At 40.0% G+C, this 20,915-nt stretch overlaps 1 protein-coding gene across 24 annotated transcripts in view; it reads left to right on the forward strand.

The window, feature by feature from the left end:
- Positions 1-20,915, forward strand: part of Dlgap1 (DLG associated protein 1) — an 879,880-nt gene that overhangs the window by 682,650 nt on the left and 176,315 nt on the right. For all 24 annotated transcript variants that reach the window (XM_047526690.1, XM_047526689.1, XM_047526695.1 and 21 more), the window contains one exon: positions 2,153-2,393. In XM_047526690.1, the coding sequence (XP_047382646.1) occupies positions 2,153-2,393 (241 nt within the window). The remainder of the gene's footprint in view (positions 1-2,152; positions 2,394-20,915) is intronic.

Consider the following 20,915-nt stretch of genomic DNA (forward strand, 5'->3'; position numbering starts at 1 on the left):
AGTCAAGGAACACAGATTCTTCAATACATAAATTACAATCAAAAGAAATGTATGTTGAAGATGCATTGATGGATGGATCTGATTCTTTTCAATGGATAAGACAACTTAGGGTCTAAAGATACACAACTGGGTAAAAATATGAAGAAATACAATTGCACTTGCAATAAAACTCAGGGTAGTAGTCACTGTTGAAGGAGGGAGTTCTGTTGAGGTGGGGGCATGTGGAGGGCTACCGGATGCCTGGGAAAATTCTCTTTCTTGATCTGGATAGCAGTTCCCAAGATGCTCCTTACAATGTGTTGTTATACATTTATTTCATGTGGTTTTCTTTATCTGTGTATAATAAAGACTTGTCCATTCTTTCTTTCCCTCATTCCATTTGACAGTTGCAGATATCCATTCCTTTACCTCTGAATGGATGCCCATTCAGAACAAAGACTTACAGATAAAGATATAAATATATTTTTAATATGGAAGGATATAGTTTATTTGCCTTGAAAACATGCAGTGATTTGTAATCAGATTAGAGGGTGTGAAAGTACTATGTTTAAGTTGTAAAGACATTAAGAAATGCAAAATATGAAGTGAGATGTCAAAAAAAAAAAAGAAAGAAAGAAATGCATGTCTTTATTTATATGCCTTAAAGTACTTGGTTGCTTTTATTTGAAGTCTAAGGCAATTACCCATGACTGGAGCACATCTTCAAATAATACAAAATTAGGAGACAATGAAAAACTGTAACTACTTTCCAAATGTGGTCCAAGATGAATTACAGTTTAATCTTTTAAATTCCCAATTACCCATAAATTCAATATTTGGAGAAATAGAGACAAAAATTCCTGGCAGGTAAATGGAAATTGTTCCTGAGTCTCTAGAAAATCAGCTACGAAGTAAAATATTGACTGGAACATCTAGTAGGGGACATTTTCTTTGCAAGCAGTACTCAAACCCAATGTTATATACAGAGGAATATAAATCAATAAAAACTGAGGGAGGGCTCATGCTCAAAAGCTCTTAAAACACTCATAATTTGTGGAATATATCAGCTTTTTTATAAAGAAGAGTTGAAACCTGTAAATAGTTTGAAAATCTTGATAGTGCTTTTCATGATTTTGACATATCTGGGTTTAGCCTATTTTTGTACAGAATGTATCTTGCCAGAGAATATAGGTCATGTTTCCATTACTTGCACTCAATTAAGCTTCAGTCAACACTGAAACTATCTGAGAACCAGTCACTTCAAAAGGCACCGTAAAGTTTCTAAAATGTTCATGCTGAAGAGTTAACACTGAAGTACATGAACACTAACCATGGACCAATAAAATAAAGAGGTATGCTAAAATATTAACTGATAAATCTAAGTGAAGAGTATACAGGCAGTTCACTGTATAACTTTTGTAACTTTTCATCCGTTTGAAATATTTTTCAAAATAAAAAAGATTTTTTGGTTCAAAAAAAATTGCTCTCTAAACTCGTGTTTATAAGTAAGGAGGGGCTGGAGGTGTAGCTCAGTGGTAGAGCAGTTTCTTAGTATGCATGAGGCCCTGGGTTCCATTTCCAATGAGGTGAGAAGGGAGGGAGAGAGGGAGAGAGAGAGATGGGAAAGAAAAGGAGGGAAGCAATAATCAAGAAAATTAATCTCAGAATGCTTTGGAATAGGCTTCCTAACTCCCATTTCCTCACATTCTAAAAGCAAAGCTCTCATGGGAAAGAAAAAAAAAAAAAAGGCAATCATATTAGCTAGATGTCATTCAATTATAGTCTGTAAGAGAGGGAAATAAGTAGTACACGCCTGTAATCCCAGGGGCACAGGAGGCTGAGGCAGGAGGATCCCAAGTTCAAAGCCAGCCTCACAACTAAGCGAGGCCCTAAGCTACTTAGCAAAACCCTGTCTCAACAAATGAAAAGGGCTGGGGATGTAGCTCAGGGGTTGAGTGCCCCTGGGTTCAATCCTTGGTACCAAAGGAATAGGGGATCACACACACACACACACACACACACACACACACACACGAAATAAAATGCATTTGAGTTTGAAGCCACCAGACGCTGCTTTTTCTTCCGGGAATTAAAGTTCGGAGGTGCTCAGAGAGCTCGACCCTCCATCAGGTGGAGGACTAACCGCGAGGTGTTACCGCCCCTCTGCTCGCAGGTGAGCGAGATGGAGGTGAACGGGCAGTTCGAATCCGTGTGCGAATCCGTGTTCAGCGAGCTGGAGTCGCAGGCGGTGGAAGCGCTGGACCTGCCCATGCCCGGCTGCTTCCGCATGCGGAGCCACAGCTACGTGCGGGCCATCGAGAAGGGCTGCTCCCAGGACGACGAGTGCGTGTCGCTGAGGTCGTCCTCCCCGCCGCGCACCACCACCACCGTGAGGACCATCCAGAGCAGTACCGGTGAGTGAGCCACTACGGCACAGCTGTCCCCAAAACAGTGCGCTCGCTGTTGTCACACACAGTTGCCAAGAAGAAAACACCACCCCCGTCCCAGGAAACAAAAGGTTTGCTTCCCTACCTGCAACTCCCCCCCCCCGGCCACGCCCACATACCTCCCACCCCATCTCTGGAATCAGTCCCGGAAAATGAAACTTTGGCACCATGAGGGAGGGACAGCACACCATCCTGGGAGCCAGAAAATCGATCCCAACCAATTCCCACTCTTCAAAAGAAGGCTCTGACTTTTAGGACTGTGACTCTAAATGAATCAGATACCCTGCTTCATGTGCCTCACAGAATTGGATTGTTTTATGTTATTTCAAGAAATGTCACTGTGAAGAAAAAAGGAAGAAATGGTTGGCCCAGTAATATTAATTGAATGCTTTATGAGTTATAATCGAAAGCAGATTTATCTCAGTGTTTTAAGTCTTCTATCATATATAAATAGTAGCTCCTTTCCCCTCTAAATTGTATTTAGGTTTATGCATTTTAGTTGTATTTTTATGAGTAGATTTTTAGGTACAGAGGCACAAGTTTCCATGACACTGGAACGTGCATAGTAATGTAGCCTTGAGCTATTTATACAAATAAAATAATTGGGTTCCAGAAGAAAATCCCTATCTCTTAACCAGGTTTAACTTTCTGATTAAATTCAGCATAATTCAAATAGAGTAAATCTACAAAAAGATCATCAAACTTGGAGTCAAGGTAAAAAATGATGAATAAATTCAAAAGAAAAGCCTGTGCCAGAATACTGTAATAATCCATTTTAGTTCTGGGTGCGTCAAATGTCAATAATTCTGATTCAGCCTAGAACTTTCTCAGGCTTGAGTAATAGGTCCTCAAACTCAAGTTAAAATCCTACTAACTAGAAATGTAGAACTGAGGTAGGAAATTTTTTAAATCATTAGAGGTTAAATGAAAAGAGTTCATTTTTGACCACTGCAAACAAAGACCTTGATGTTAGGAAAAGGGACGCTTCTAGACATTTGTGGAAGCTCAGAAGCTGGGAGACCCTGACCCTGACCTCCAGACCCAAAATAATGGATGTACATTCTTACTCGTTGGGAAATACTCCAAGAACTGTCACAGATAACATTAATAAATTAAATAAAACTTATTTACAAAGAGGATAAATGTTTTAAGAAAAAAGACAACCATGGGCATATTTATGTGTGTGTTTGCATTCATGCAGTAAATGTAGCTTCAATGGTCTGTTCTATGTCTCTCGGTGTCCCCCACCAAACTTTCCCCAGTGTCTGGTCCATTCCTCTCTATGATGAACTCATTGCCTGACAGCTGAAATGGCTTCTTAAATACAAAAAAAAAAAAAAAAAAAAAATTGCAGAACCTGGGGGCCAAGGGGCAGCCTCAGGAGAACTGTCTGGAAGGAAGTGACCCTGGCTCATTCCTGCTTCCTCAGGAATGGTGTTGGGGATCAGGTGGTGAAAGACTGAGTGGCTTTGCCCTATTCACCTCTCAGAGGATTTTGTGTTTTTGTCATTAAGAGACAATTTACTTACACTTTGAGTACTAGTTCTTGCTCCCGGCTCTTCACACACCCGCAACTCTGGACCTTCCTAAGACCCTTCCCAGACACTCTAAAAGCTCCCAGAGTTCAGACAACAGAGTGGCCAACCAAAGTCTGGGTCACTTAGTTAAATTTTAATTTCAGATACATAGTCAATAATTTTGTAGTATATCTCAAATCATGGGTGGGAAATATGAAAAGTGTTTGGAGGGCTTGTATCTGTGATAAAATCCAGCAGAACTATCACAGAAGAGCTGAGTGGGACCTTGGAGGGTGTCCTGTGTTGTTCCACTTAGAATTTGAATTGAATCGGAGGGACTTTATTCAGAGGCTGTATAGGGGAGAACACCCAAACCAAGAAGTGAATGAAAACCACACAGAGGAACTGCACCCTCTCCCGCTGGGTCCCCTGAGTCTTGTCCTATGTACTAGACCACCTCTCCTTGCAGCTGTCTGAATAGGAAGGCTCCAGGCTCGGCTACTCCTGCAAGGATGTAAGTCAGTAAGATGTGACTTGCCGCTTGGAGGAGGAGCATGAGGGATAACATGCTAGATTTTTTCTTTATTAAAATCTTTTTTTATTTTTACAGACTGCATTTTGATTCATTGTACACAAATGGGGTACAACTTTCCATTTCTATAGTTGTACACAATGTAGATTCACACCACTCATGTCATCATGCATATACATAGGGTAATACTGTTTCATTCTACTATCTTTCTGTCCCCCACCCCCTCCAACCCCATTTTCCTCTACACCATCCAAAGTTCCTTCATTCTTCTCTTTCCCCCTACCTCGTTATATATTGTCAAACACTTGCCAGAGAAAACATTCAGCCTTTGGTTCTTGGGCTTGGCCTATTCACTTAGCATGATATTTTCCAACTTCATCCATTTACCAGCAAATGCCATAATTTTATTTTTCTTTGTGGCTGAGTAATATTCCATTGTGTATAGATAGATACCACAGTTTCTTTGTCTATTCGTCAATTGAAGGGCATCTAGGTTGGCTCCACAACCTAACTATTTGTGAATTGAGCTGCTATTAACATTGATGTGGCTGCATCACTGTAGTATGCTGATTTTAAGTCCTTTGGGTATAAACCGAGGAGTGGGATAACTGGGTCAAATGGTGGGTCGATTCCAAGTTTTCTAAGGAATCTCCATACTGCTTTCAGAGGGGCTGCACCAATTTGCAACTCCACCAGCAATGTATGAGTGTGCCTTTTTCCCCACATCCTCGCCAACACTTATTATTGCTTGAGTTCTTGATAATAGCCATTCTATTTGGAGTTAGATGAAATCCTAGGGTGGTTTTAATTTGCATTTCTCTAATTACTAGGGATGATGAGCACTTTTTCATATATTTGTTGATCACCTGTATATCTTCTTCTGTGAGGTGTCTGCCCATTTCCTTAGCCAATTTATTGATTGGGTTCTTTGTATTTTTGGTGTAAAGTTTTTTAAGTTCTTTATAAACTTTGGAGATTAGTGTTCTGTCTGAAGTGTGTGTGGAAAAGATTTTCTCCCACTCTTTAGGTTCTTTTTTCATATTATTGATTGTTTCCTGTGCTGAGAAAAATTTTTTTAGTTTAAATCTATCCCATTTATTGATAACATGCCAGATTTTTACACAAGGCAGCTCTTAACTTGGCTCTTAATCATTGAACTAAACATTGTGATTTAGAAATTTTACAGTCATGGAAAAATAGTTTAAGTACTAAACCATTATAGTAGATTTTGAGTAGCCTATCAGATATTTGGGAGTGCAACTTTAAAATTTTTACTATCACCTTTCAGAGCCTCTGTATCATAGATTTATCCTTTTTAAAAAATCTGTGATATAATGAGTTTGTTTCCCATATTCTGCCTCTTCCTGTTACTCCTGTGTGCTTCTCTCTGCCCCAACACACACATTACAGTTTCCTTTTCCTTTTCTCTCTCATGTTATCTTAGTACTACCCTATTAGTTTTATCCTACTTTTTTCTTTCTTCTATTAAATCAAATAATTTCATACTGAAAATCAATTTTCTCACAGAACCTACTAAATCTTGAAAGAACACACTCACCTGTGGAAATCAGGAAATGACGTTGCTCTACTTTTATTGATCTTGCCAATGTACACAGGTCAGGTGTGTGTCCAGATGGAGCAGGACTTGGAGAGTCTCTTTTGCTTCTCTTCCTTTGATCATTATTCTTGAATACTCATAACAGATTCAATTTTTCCCAAACTTGCCCATGTTCTGAAAAAAAATTCTTTATTTTCTTCAGCTGCTGTTATTAGGTAGAACTTTTCCCACAATCCATACTCTAAGATGTTGATTTTTGAGTCAGCTCATTTTTTAACCATTGAAACTTTCAACACAGTGTACAACTAAGTCTTTCTCTTCCAGTCTTGTCCTTTGTTCATATTAGCAACCTGAAATCACAAAGTCTACAAAAGTCTGATGTTGTATGAGAGTCATGAAGGTAGGCTCAGCTCCAAGTGGCAACAAGAACCTTCTGGAGGATTATTAGCAGGTGAACAAGGATGAACAGAGCCATCTCCCGCAAACAGGACAAATTAGCAAAAGAGTGAAAGAGGGACTGATTGCTATGCTTCCTTTGATTGATTGACTTCTTGGCTGATAGAATCGTATTTTTCTCAGTCTGTTATCTACTTTGATCACCCAGATCTCTCTCCATCCACTAAATTCAATAAATTTTTAAAAAATAAGTTTTATTCTCAATCGATGCAAAATAACTGTACGTGTTTATAGGGTACAGTGTGATTGTACCTATGTACATTGTATAGTGCTCAATCAGGGCAACCAGCATCTCCATCTCCAAAATAGATCATTTCTTTATGAAAAGAATATTAAAAATCCTCTCTTCTACCTATTTTGAAATATACAACCCATTGTTTTTCACCCCTTATAGTCACCCTGCGGTACAACAGAACACCAGAACTTGTTCCTCCTATCTGTGTTAAGCAAAATAAGCCAGGTCCAGAAGAAGAAATACTGCATGATCTCACTCACATGTGGAATCAAAAATAGTTGATCTCAGAGAAGTTGAGAGCAGAATATGGGTACAGAGGTTGGGGAAGGTAGTGTGGAGACAGAGCTGGGGAGATGTTGGTCAGGAGATACAAAGTTTCAACAAGTTTTTACATAAACCACTGTAGATTAAGATGAGAGCTACTGTAGGAAAATGATTGAAAAAAAAAATGGGGCATTTATCCTCATGAATGTGGAAAACAAGCACCCTTGTCTCAGTCATCTGAGTATTTTAGGTAAGAGTAGAACTTCAATGCCCAAAATAAAACCAGACTCCCACTTTGAAGTACTGGATTAAACCTGCCTGTCATGGAATATACCAATGCAGTGATAGGGATTTCAGGGTGAGCTTCCTTTTTTGCTTCCTATGATGAACAATTTCTAGGTCTTACCAAAAGCATTATCATGTTGTAGCTAGACAGATTGGCACCTTACTAACAGTAGTAAGTGGAGAGGATTGGAGGGCATGAAAGAGGAAGATTTTTTTGTTTTGTTTTTTGGTACCAGAGATTGAACCCAAGGGTGCTTAACCACTGAACCACATCTCCAACCCTTTTTCATTTTTATTTAGAGAGACAGGGTTTCATGAAGTTATTTAGGGCCTCACTAAGTTGCTGAGGCTGGCTTTGAACTTATAGTCCTCCCTACCTCAGCCTCCCAAGCAACTGGAATTACAGGCATGCACCACCATGCTCTGTGAGAGGAACATTTTTTTAAAATAAGCACTTACTGCTTTTTATGACTTTAAATTCACTATAATATTTGAACAAAATAATACTCTCACAGAAATAGGCAAACTCATAATAATATGATTCTTGGGTCATTCAAGAAAAGTCTTCACTTTGAAATTACAAGGTTTTTAAAGAAGCTTTATGTAGCAATAAAAATTCTTGGGGCTGGGGATATAGCTCAGTTGGTAGAGTGCTTGTTTCACATGGGTTCAATCCCCAATACTACAAAAAAAAAATCTTTAAAAATTAGAAAGAATCAGTAGGTTCATTCGCCACACTATTATTGCAGCTGAAGTTTGACCTGTGTGGTCTGTCATTTCCTGATTAGTGGAATCTCTGTAAAGAGGATGAGTTGAAATGGACTTCTTCATGTAGCCCTTGAAGAAGGGGAATAAGGACCTTGGGCATAGTGCACCATGGGAGAGCAGCCAGTGTTGTCCAGCCAGGGAGTCAACAGTTTGCCCTCCTGGGTAATTGGGCATAACACAGTTACAGCCATACGTGCAGTTTGGTTATTCCAACAAGAGAGATCATATTTTCCTCTACATTGAGATATGTTCTTCCCACACTCTCCCATTCCTGATAGTTCCAATATACATATTTATTCATGTCTTGCTCAGTATATAAAAGCAGTTCATTAAAACAAGTTGAAATATAAAAATTTGCTGTAGAAGAAACTTCTACATTGTCTAGTCCAGAGATCTGCAAAGTAACCAATGCAATTCCTGGCTTGTCAATAAAGTTTTATTGGCACTCAGTCATACCCATTTTGTTTGTATACTGTCTGTGGCAGTTACAGAAGAGTGGAATAGTTGCTGTAGAAAATATATGACCCAGAAAACCAAAAATGTTCATTTTCTGACCCTTTACAGAAAAAGCTTGCTGTGCCCACCTAATCCATTGAAGCCACTTTAAGGTAATGGAACTAAGCACTTGTGAGGCCCTGGATTCAATCCCTAGCATGAGGGGGAGAAAGAAGGTGGGGAAGTAGATAATCAAAGTCTAATTGAAGGCAAGATAAAAATAAAAAACCCAGCTCTCCAGCAACCAGTCCTTTGTTTCTTTGGGTCCCTGGTCCACAAATTATTTATTGCATGATTATAAAGTTAGTCGAATTTCAATTTCTTCATGTGTAAAATGAGATTATAATGCTGCTTCTCTTACCAGCTTTATTGACCATTTTTTGGAGACTGTTCAGAGTTCAGAGAAAGCTCACTTCTTTCCGCCAGGTGCTAAGTTAATTAATAGGTCCTTTCTATAAAGCAATAAGGAAAAGATTTAGAAGTCCAAAGGATAGATATCAATCAGAAGCCTCTGGAACAAAGCACCTTTGTTTTCTATTCAAGATAAAAATCAAGGAAAAAATATCTGGATATTGCCTGGCCTGGCGCCTTGCCCCTCTGTTAATGAAGTTTTCTTTTTTGAGTCTCTCCAAGTAGAACTGGTGACATCCACTTACCCTCACCCTGGGAGGATCAGACCAAAAAAAGAGAGCAAGATTTATGGAATCATCTACTTCTCTTATAAGGCAACTTGTCCTTGTCTGCTTTTGTATCTGAAAAAAAACCTGACAGTGATAAATTACACAAAATTTTTGCTTATAATTTTTCCTTTCGTCTTTGGGGCACTTGAGATGGGATTCCTCAGTGATAGTTTTAAGTCCTAAAAATTCAAAAGTTTCATTAGGAATAGAACCAAGTTTAAAATCTGAAGGCCATCATCTGCTTTCATCAACTGCTTGTTCTGAAGTATGGAAATCGCCTCTTAAAAATGCAGTCCCAACACCTTGAGGGGTCAGGGAGTCACTTTCACCCAATGAAGGTTATCACATGGCAAATTGTGAAGAGTTTCTGGTACACCAGCCTTAAAGTTGTTGTGAGGCTCAAACAAAAAAGAAAACAGTGTGTAAGTTACAAATTAAAATGACTACGTTGGTTTTGATTTTAAATCTCTTAAGTCTGGCTTAGTTTAATAATACTGATAATAGCTAACCTTTGAGCATTCACTATTTACACTCTGTGTTATGATCTCATGTAACCCAGCTGAATACTCTGGGACATGTATGTTATATTATCTTCTTCATCAAACGGGAAAAAAATTATGAGTCTAAGAGTTAACACAACTTGACCAAGTCCCACAGCTAGTAAACAACATAGAAGTTTCTGAAATTATTTTTATAAATATCAATAAATGTTTCCAGAAGTATGATATGCTCTGAAATAATTTAATACAACTCCATTTCTGGAATGAGTAGCCCAGAAGATTTTTCTTTCATTCTTTCCTCATAAATATTCATTTAGTTTCTGCCATTTTGGAAATCTGTGTTTTCCTTAAAAGTTTCTGAAAACTCCTCCCTTATAAAGAAAATGTTTTGGTCACATATTATTGACATGGTCCCTCATGTTGGTTGTTCTGTGAAATAAAGATTTAAAGCTAAATCAGAGGCATAAAAGATAGAAATTTAAATAAGTAAAGAAAAAGCCTATGAAAAGAAATACTCTTTGGGTTTAAAATTTCATATCACACTTTCTCATTTTGACATTATGATGGATTTAAAAGATCAAATATCCAATCCCTTGATCTTGTCATGGAGTTGTCAGATGGTAGTCAATGAAAAAAAGAATTTTTGGTAATTCATGTGTAAACTAAGCAGGTGGCAAATTCTGCTTTGTGACTAATGAAATGGCCAGGGGTCTCTTTTCCTTGTGATTAAGTTTAAAAAAAAAAAAAAATCCTACAGTAATTTAATCCTGACCTGACAAGTCTCTTTTATTGAGCTGCAAAGCAAGGACATGAAGTGACCCAGTCACAGAAGGTCAATCAGAAAACAAATTAGAAAATCAGTCTTCTTAAATGTGAATATTTATTATAAGGGAAATTTGGGGGGGAAAATAAGTGAGATGAAGTCATAGGACCTATAACGTCACTTTTTTTTTTTTTAACTTTCATGGTGACTCCATAAACATTATTTTATAATGTAAAAAAAAACTGTCATTATTAAAAGGCTTCAGAGTCCAGAGTTGTCTGGTCCAGTTCATATTGAATGTTAACAAATAAAGCAAAGTAGTTACGGTTGGAAACCAGACATGTAGCTAATGCTGGCAGTTGGACAGCCTTCTAAAGTCACTTTGGTAACATTATTTGGCTCCAGGTAGTAAATTCCAGATCTGAGGTCTTGTATTTCTGTCTATTCTTCCTGCCATGACTATCTGTCACACTTTCAGGGCAAACCTATACTGTTGCCAGGGGTTCTTGATTAAAAACAGAGCTGCCCCAAATGAATAGTATCATGATTCTATTTTATTGACATTTAAACATTCTTACTTTTAGTCAAAAGACAAATCAATGATCACGTAACTGTTAACACTCTGAAAGCTTTCTGTGCCCTCTGCTGGTGTCCTACTGACACACAAATTCAACCAACTTGCAAAGGAACTTTTATCACTTTCTCCAATTTTTTATTCCAATTATCAGTATTGAGAATACAAATTCTAATAACTTCTAATTTAACATAAAAGAAAATAACTAGTTCAAGCTGCCTCTAAAAATATGATACATTATCAAAATTTAATTCGTTTTTATTCCTAGAATATTTTTTGTTTCAAGGAGATATATGGTATCATTAAAATTATTATTGCTTAACCAGCTTTATGCTTTAGAGATGTGGCCCTGACAAGGGGGATCAGATCTGATCAAGACAGGCTCATCTTGCATTTCAGGGTAGGATTATAATTGTCTCTTTAAAACCATCTTTTGATTTTCTCTTCCATCTAACATTTTTATTCTATTACATATTTTCACTCCCACAATGAAATTCTAGATAAAAACTTTTCTCTCTTTTAAAATGTTGATTACAGTCAGAGAATCATGAGATAATACTTGCATTTATCATTTTCATGGAATTTCTTTCCATCATCTTTTAACTCTTTATTTAGAAATAACTATGTATTTACAGAATATTGCAGAGATAGTACAAAAGGGTACAGAGAGGCTCCCTGTAACTTTCACCCAGTTTTACCCAACAATATATCCTAGTTTGTAAGGACTGAGTGTTAAAATGTAGGCAGGTGGGGCATGACTGGAGGAGGGAAGTCATAGGAGGCGTACGCTGTAAGGATTCCTCTTCCTTACAGCCCCTTCCCCTCTCTCCCTCTACTTCCTGGCTGCCATAAGTGGAGCACTCTTCCACCATATTCTTCCACCATGATGGTCTGCCTCACCTTGGACCCAGAGCAATGGAGTTAGTCATCCAAGGACTGAACCTCTGAAACTGTGACCTCAAAATAAACTTTTGTTCTTGTCAGGAATTTTAGTCACAGAGAGAAAAAGCTAACTCACACACCCTCCATCTCTTCATCTGTTGAGATGCCAGTGACACAAATGGCCACAACTCTCAATGGGGGCTTTGAGCAGGGTGGTTTTCTTAGAAGAGGATGTGGGTAGGCAGGCACAGTTCTGTCTCTATTCTATGACATTCTCTGCCTGACGAACACGAAAATGATTTTTTCACATATGTAGTTCTCGAGAAGTTCCACGTAACATGACCCAATGTTCACATGGACATTCACAAATGGACGACCAGCCAATATTGTATTAGCTACTGCATTCTGAGCCAGGGCCTCCTCTGAGAGCTTTATCTTCCTACCATCCTGCCACCTATGGACTAAAGTATATAGTTGGTTTTTTAAAAACATGGGCTGGGGAGATAGCTCAGCTGGTAGAGTGCTTGCCTTGCAAGCACAAGGCCCTGAGTTCGATCCCCAGTACCACAAAAAAAAAAAATAAATAAAAAAAAAATAAAAACAAAAAATCCAACTACTATGGCACAAAAGCAAAACAAAAACTCAACAATCTTGATTTTTAAGAAGAGAGAAAGACAAAGAATCCTCAAGGGTAGCAGCATCCCTTATCCTTCAAATTACCTAGAAGCTTCAAGCAGTAGATCAAGTCCAAACAGAAATTTAATAGACTACAACTTGTCTTTTAAAAATAATACAAATACCAGACTTTCTCTATTTATATAATTATGAAAGTGCCTTGTTTTGGTTAAATCAAATGGCAGCTACACCAATATCTTTTCCAATTTTATTGAGAGCACATTTACCATATACCTTTAAATCAAAAGACTGTTCATGTAAATCCAAGTTAAAATGACACAAATTAAAACAACTTTTTTTCTGCTTAAAGATTAGTGATCTGAAAGATGAAGATCTGGCCATCAGGAAGAGAGGGAAATAAGCCACAGCCATGGTGGCACGTTCCTGTAGTCTCAGCTCACAGGAAGCTGAAGTGAGATGATCCTTTGAGACCTGGAGTTTGAGACCAGCCTGGACAGCACAGCAAGATCCAGTCTCAAAAAAGAAAAGAAGGGAGGGAGGAAGGGTGGAAGAGAGGAAGGGAGGAAGGGAGGAAGGGAGGAAAGGAGGAAGGAAGGGAGGGAGGGAGGGAGGGAGGAAGGAAGGAAGGAAGGAAGGAAGGAAGGAAGGAAGGAAGGAAGGAAGGGTGGGAGGGAGGAAAAAGAAAAGGAAAGAAGGAGCAAGGAGACAAAGCTGTATCTCAAAAATCCTCAAGATTTCTGAGTTGCTTTAGTTAAGAGAACAAAGCACTTGACTGTGGCCAGTAGCAGTCTTGACACTTCTACCTCTTACTTGTGGGCCTCTTACTTCCTTGTGACCCAATAACAGGTTAAAGAGCTTCAATACCGTTTAATTAATAGCTTTGCACAAGTCTGGCAAGTGGCCATCTAAACACAAACCTACTGTTCTCCTGCGTAAGACTTGCCGATAGCTATTTGTGGGTTGACAAATGAAATGTAAGATTTCCCCAGGAAACTTGCTGCTCCAATAAGTGCTGTAGGTTCCTGGGGTGACTCCAACATCTCCACAAAAACAGAATGTTCTTGTCTTTTTTTCTCATGCAACCAAAAATAAACCATTTTGTTTCACAGAGAGTGGGATGGTCACATTCACCCCCATATCATTTTAAGGAACAAATTAGCTCCCCCCCACCCCAAGTACTGGGAATTGGTCCCAAGGGCACTTTACCACCAAGCTATATTCCTGGCCCTCTTTATATTTTATTTTGAGTCTAAGTTGCACAAGCGGCCTCAACTTGCCATTCACCTGCCTGAGCCTCCCAAGTCACTGGGATTGTAGGCATGTGCCCCATTACCAGTTTTTTCTTGGTTTTCTTGATTAAGTGATGTCTCTTGGGTTCAGAGGTGGAACAGGTTAATTAAAAGTGATCTCTCAAAAGATACTGCTTTGTTATTGTTATTGTTGTTATTTATCTAAGTATATACAATCTCCTTCTAGGAAAGAATTCTTAAAAAAATAAAAATTTTCAAAGATCCTTTCCTTTGTCTCCCTCCACCCTCATAATGGTAGCAATGGAGGTTTTTGTAGATGTTTTAAGAGTTTTTCCCCGCTTCACATGTCAGAGGCAGTTAATTTTCAGACCGCAGTTGCAGGTGGTTTGAGGAGAGAAGGGAGTTTAGGACAAAGGAATAAAGCTACATCCAACCAGCTTATGGCATCTTAAAAACATAAATCCTTGTCTTTGTACTTCTTATTCTAACAAAGCTTAGCACTCAGAGGCCTGCTCTCAACCGTACCTGTGTTCCAGCAGGAAAACCGCCCAAGCAATTGTGGTAAGAAGAAAGGTTTTTGCCACAGCCATGATCTAATATAATAGTGTAGGCCACCTGTTCTCAGAAAGGCAGAACTCCTTTGAAAATAGAAGAAGCGAACGCCGAGTGGGACTGTGGAGAGCAGAGGTCAATCATGACCTTCGTTATTCATTATGAAAGTACTGTTGACAAATCTGCACCAAAAATGTGCTAAGAAGCCTTGCTTCGTGATATGTGTCAAAGCAAGAAAACAAAGGACCATGCTTTGGGGACACCTGTAAATCTCAGGGCAGCACTCTGCTGGCTCTGGTGGAAAAGGTGTTCCAGGGTTAACTGGTGACATCTTTGCAGCACCTGCTTCACTCTCTTTCTGGACTTCTCCTTTGCCCCAAAACCACCACCACCTTTTCTTTATTCTTTTCCAGAGAGAACCCAAAGTCACTTGGCCATTTCTCGCCCATTCCAATAGCTCCAGGGGAAATTTTAAGAAAAGCAAAATGGCGGTGCTGGCCAGTTTTCTCTTTTCTGGCCAGTTTTCTCTTTTTCTCAGAGTTCTTTTGGAACTCTGAGAGAGCATGGCGTGAATGAGACCCAGAAACCAGCAATGGTCAGGCCCCCTGCATTGGACAAACTGCTGTAGACTATTGTTCTCAACCATATCTTGTAGGACAAGTTATTTCAGAAGCATCATGAAACCTTCATCTAAGAGAATAAAAAACTGTGTCTGCTGAGTTGTGTACTGAATTTTTAAATCCACATATAGCACATCAGGTAATGCTTTTGAACCCATTGTTTTTGCAGTCAAGCCGAATGTGTGCAACAGGAGGGTTTCAATCAAAGATGATGAGCAAAGCAGTTTAGTTCTGGCCTTGTGCTTTAGGATTTTGCCATTAATGATCGTTGTGTGTGTTAATCTGGAGCCTTCCTTTTGGGGTATTACCTCCATCCCTGCGTTAGTCAGTCTTCTGTCATTGTAACCATGATTACCTGAGAGAATCAACTTATAAAGAGAAAAGGATTATTTTGGCTTATAACTTCAGAGGTCTCCATCAGTTGTCCCAGTTGTTTTGGGTCGTGGTAGGAATATGTAGCAGATCAAAACCACTCACCTCATGGATGAAAAGTGAGAGAGAGGGAGAGAAAGAAGCTGAGGTCCCACTAGTCTTGCTAATCCCCTTGAGGTCTTGCTCTCAATGACTTAACAACTCCCATTAGTCTCCACCTCTGGAAGTTTCCACCACCTCCCAATAATGATAAGCTGGAGACCATGCCTTGAACAGATGGCCCTTTGGAGAACATTCCAGATCCAAACTAGAGTAATCCCTTCTGGGCTTGTACTTTCATCCTCTTCTGGAGTTGTAACTACATCCATTCATATATAACCTTTGGTTATGCTTGAGAAACAATTGGCGATTCAAGCCTTCACGTGGTTTGTAATGATCTTTTTTAAAAAATTACTCTTTGTAGTTCTAGTTGCATAATGGAGAGGCCTAAACTTTTTTTTTTTAATTGTGCATGGTTTTGCTTTCCTTCCAAAGAAAATCTTATATGATTATATTAAAGAACAGGACAGCCCTCCCTCCCCTTGAATGTGTTCTCAAACAAAATTATGTTTTTTAAAAATGAAATGAAGAAACCTGTGGTACTCAGATAAAGTTCTTTCTTAAAAAGCTATTTCAGTCTCAGCACCAAAAGAAAAAAGCAGCAGCCGCAGCAGCTATTTCAGATGTCAGCATCACACCTCCGGAGCATGTGGACATTCCAGAATAGGGCAGAATCTTGATATTGTCCCCACTTGGGCCCATGTTTTCCTATATAGTTTGAAATGGTAAATCATCTTCAAAACATTTTATTTTTGGATTTCCCATATGTTCATTTTCTCTCTGCTTCCACATATGTCATAGGCTGAAAAATAGGCACAAATAACTCAAGCATTAATGAAATAGGCATTTGATCAATTCTGGTCCCTTTGCATGACAGTCAAACCCTGGACCCCCACTGCAGCTCACCAGGCTTTCCTGGCACTGTGTCTCACAAACAGCATGTTTTTATATTGCACAGTGTTGCATTTCCTACCAGAGCTAGGGCCACCAAATTCTTACAATGCACTGAAGGTGGAAGACTTAAAGCAAGTTCTGAGAATAGAAGTGTAAGCAAAAACCTAACTCATGACTTTGCTGCTTATTATTTCTCCCCTCCACCAACTATGCTTCCATCCCATACCATATGCCTTAACTTTTTCGTGAAAGGCAATTTGCACATACTCATACTTTGAACTACTAACTAGTGTAATCTTTATTCATCTCCCCTTTTAGACTAAAGCCTCCCCCAATCTGACAGATCTTTCCAATTGCTGCAGAAATGCCAGTTGCCTGAGTAATGTGTTCACAGGTCTTCAGCTCCATCAGTCTTGGACTGACCCTGTCCTCATTCTTATTTCTTGATCCTAATCTTCTCCATTGTATGGTTAATATCAGCTTTTGTAGGTTTCAGAACCCATATCATGTTCTAGAAAAGGAAGTCAGGGATTCAATCTCTTATACCTTTGCAAACCCTAGCTTAGTTGATAAAGCCATTTATGGTGAGGAAGAGGCAGGGAGAAGGACAATCAGTAGAATTGTCTTACTTCAAAATTAACCCCAATTGTACTTGTTGGGGTTTCAGGTTCTGCCTTATATATATAGATGTCCCAAAGTCAATATTTGACTTTTTAGTACCAAGACACTATTTAAGGAGGATTAATTAAAGACAACAACAGCTTTGTATTAGTTCATTTTCCGTTATGATAATGAAATGCCTGAGGTTGGATACTTTGTAAAGGAAAGAGGCCTAATTAGATCACAGCTCTAGAGGTTTAAGGGCATGACATCAGCATCAGCTCAGCTCTAGTGTGGAACTAATGGTGGCTAATACCACAATAGGAGGAGCATCTACTTGAGGGAGAGATCACATGGTGAGATAAGAATCCAGAAAGGAATCCAGGGACAGATTCACTCCTTATTTATTTATTTATATATTTAAGGCAGCAAGGATTGACCCAGGGGCACTTAACTACCAAGTCACATCTCCAGCCCTTTTTTAATTTTTAGTTTGAAACAGGGTCTCACTAAGTTGCTTAAGGCCTCACTAAATTGCTGAGGCTGATTTGGAACTTGCGATCCTCCTGCCTTTGCCTCTCAAGCTGCTGGGATTACAAGTGTGTGCCACCACACCCAGCTGGCTCACTCTTTAATAATAACTCTCTCACCTGCTGTGGCAGTGCACACCATGTTATCCCAGTGACTGGGGAGGCTGAGGCAGGAGGATCCCAAGTTCAAAGTCAGTCTCAGCAATTTAACGAGGGTCTAACACCCACTGGGGATGTGACTCAGTGGTTAAGCTCTCCTGGGTTCAATCCCAGGTACCAAAAAGAAAAAGAAAAAAAAAAGAAAAAAAAAAAACCCTCTCCTAACAACTAACCAGGGTCCCATAAGAATGTATCAGTTCCTTCCTTGGGCAGTTCCCCCAGTGACCTCCCATTAGGCCCCATATCTTAAAGGTCTCATCACCTCTCACATCACCACACACAGGGGACAACACTTCCAATACATGACCCCTTGGGGGTCAAGCTTAGACCATATCCAAGCCATACTGCACTTTAAATACCAATACAGGATCACTTGTAAATATTCACCTACCCCACCCCATTCATACAAGCATCTCTGAAGGATAATTCCTTAAAGAAGAATATCAATAAAGACTACTTCATCTTTTTAGGAGTTCAGATTTCAAACTGAGTTGATTGGGTGTAAATTGATTCAGTTTAGGCTATTTTTGATGCACCTGCCTGAATTTATAGTATAGAAAACTACAAAACCTGGGGAATTAAGCATTTGAACCAAAACGTGTCACCTCCTTTGTCTTCCCACCCTTTGCTAGAGCCCCTCCAATTTCAGCTGCAGTGAGCAATGTTTCAAGGGTCAGTCTGTGATGTGATAAGGCCTTGTCAACCTACCTCCATTCGATACCCCACTTTCGTATAATGAGCCTGCTTCATATCAGAGTCTATTTATTACTTGGAAAAAATATCTTGGGAAGGTATCATCTCTTAATAACAAAGTTTTCATAACTCCATCAGAGATGTTCTAAGAAGACCCCTGTGGGAGCTAGCAATTGCAGGTAAGAAGCATGAACCCCAGGTATGACTTCCCAGTGGGAACCCAGAGTGGCCAGGAGCACCAATCCAAGTACAGCAGAGACTGCCTTCCTAGTAGGAAGGATCAAGCCTAAACAGATGAGCTGCCAAGAGCACAAGCCCCACAGGAACAATACCCATGCTCCCAAAGTCCAGGACTGCTGAGGACCAGCATAGCTGGACCACAGACCAGTTTGTCTTCTACCTCTTCTGAAATGATCCATAAGTAAAGGTGAGCTGAGTCAGTAATTCTCAAGAGGAACTGAGAGATCAGTAAGTGCAGTGAGTTGCCCACTCAGTAAATGTTCATTCTGGGTTTGCAACCTCAGCCTTCAGGAAAGAGTAGAAATAAAACCTGAAACTTCTAACCATTAACTGGTAGCTCCCACCGCCCACCCCCAGGCCCAGTGTGAATGTAATAAAAAGACCTCTAATCAGGACTCAGGCATTGTGTTTTAGGGCCCACGATGAATACAGTGGTCTCCCACCTTCAGGAGGTGGTTTCCAGGACCCCGCTTGCATACCAAAATCCACGGGTACTTGAGTCCTTTGTATAAAATGCTGTAATATTTATGTATGACCTGCACTCCCCTATACTTCAAATCAAGTCTAGATTACTTAGAATACTTAATAGATTGTTAATGCTAGGTAAATAGTCCTTATACTGTATTGTTTAGGAAATAATATCCAGGACAGTTGAATTTTTTTTTTTAATTTTCCATCTGCTGTTGGTTGAATCTACACATGTGGGGGATAGACCTTACATTTCTTTATGCCACGTGTGTTAGCCAGCTTTCTGTCACTGTGACGAAATAACTGAGATAATCAAATAAATAGGAGGAAAGGTTTCCTTTAGCTCACAGTTTCAGAGGTTTCAGTCCATGGTCACTTGGCCCCACTTCTTCTGGGCCTGTGGCAGCACAGGACAACATGGCGGAAGTGCAAGGTGGAGGAACTACTCGATTTACAGCAGCCAGAAGGCAAAAGTCGTCAGGAAGGGGTCAGGGCGTGCCTTTAAGGATGCATCCCCCAGGATCTAAATTCCTCCACGTCACCCTCACCTCACCCCCCCTGTCTCCCAGTGGGCTGGGGGCCAAGCCTTGGATACATGGGTCTTCGGGGGACATTTCAGATCCAAACTACCACAGCACCTTCACTGCTTATCCCGAAACCACACAATCCCAGTCAGATGAATTTTATGTCTTGTTCCCAGTCACAGTCAGCGCAGCCAATTATCTGTGTGGGTTACGTGAACCACTTCCCAGTGGTTGATCTATAAATAGTCTCATCTGGGTGGTTATTTGTACTTTTTTGTTTTGCATTTTCATTTTGTTCCCATAGACTGATTTGGCATAAACATTTTTATAAATAGGCCGATTCACCTGGCTATTCTTTAACCTGATTCTTATCATTCATAGGAGCTGATTCACTTCTATGATGAAAGTCCTGATCGCCTGAGTCATTGTGTGAGAGGCATGGGGCTGTAGCCTTTATCATCCCCAATTATCAGTTGATCAGATTTAAGTGCCTGAAATAACAAATGATGTGCTCTTTGCTTGTTTTTAACTTCCTTTTATGTTCTGAGGGGTTGAGATCATATTTATAGCCGAGTCCAAGGCTGTGCCCTGTTTGGCCCCTCGCACCTCTCTGACCTCTTCTGTCACATTTCGGGATTCTTCTGTTGGAGACACACTGGTCTTGTCGCCCCGCACCCACCGCCCTTCTCCAGTTCTCCCATCTTAACTGCCCCAGCCCTGCCTTCCCTCCTGAGTGTGCCACCTCCTCTGGACACCTGTAACCCATCAGCCATTCACCAGGGCACCGTGAACCACCGGATGGGGAACATGGGCTTCTGGAAAGTGGCTGGCTTAGGCCACTCTCAGGGCTTCCGCACCGCTGCCTCCCCTACCTGGAGTTTCCACCACACGCCAACCCCCGGTTCCCAGCTCCATCTCGTTCCCCACGCCCAGCCCACCCCATGTCATCTCTGGTCCCTTGCGCTGCTCTTTGTCTTCATGGTACTTACTGCTACCTGAAAATTAGATACTTGGGTATGTGTCATTTCAATTCTCTTTAGAGACTTTTTCTGTCTTATTCACTGATTTGTCCCCAGCTCTTAAAATAGTAACATCTATACCAGATACTTTAAATATATATATATGAAAATAAAATTTAAAAATATACATGTATATATGGAAAAGTGAAAGAGAACTGGGCTTTCCTCTCCACGGTCGGTGACAATATCCCTGATGGGAGCTTCTCTGAGAACATGAAGAACTATCGGCCAGTGTCTGTAACCTTTCAACCCGTGCCTCCTCTTGATTGAACAACAACAACAACAAATAAAACTCCTGTCCCTCTGCAGGGCTTGGAGCTGAGA

The sequence above is a fragment of the Sciurus carolinensis genome, chromosome 15, assembly GCF_902686445.1.
Source record: "Sciurus carolinensis chromosome 15, mSciCar1.2, whole genome shotgun sequence".
In the NCBI taxonomy this organism is placed as follows: domain Eukaryota; kingdom Metazoa; phylum Chordata; class Mammalia; order Rodentia; family Sciuridae; genus Sciurus; species Sciurus carolinensis.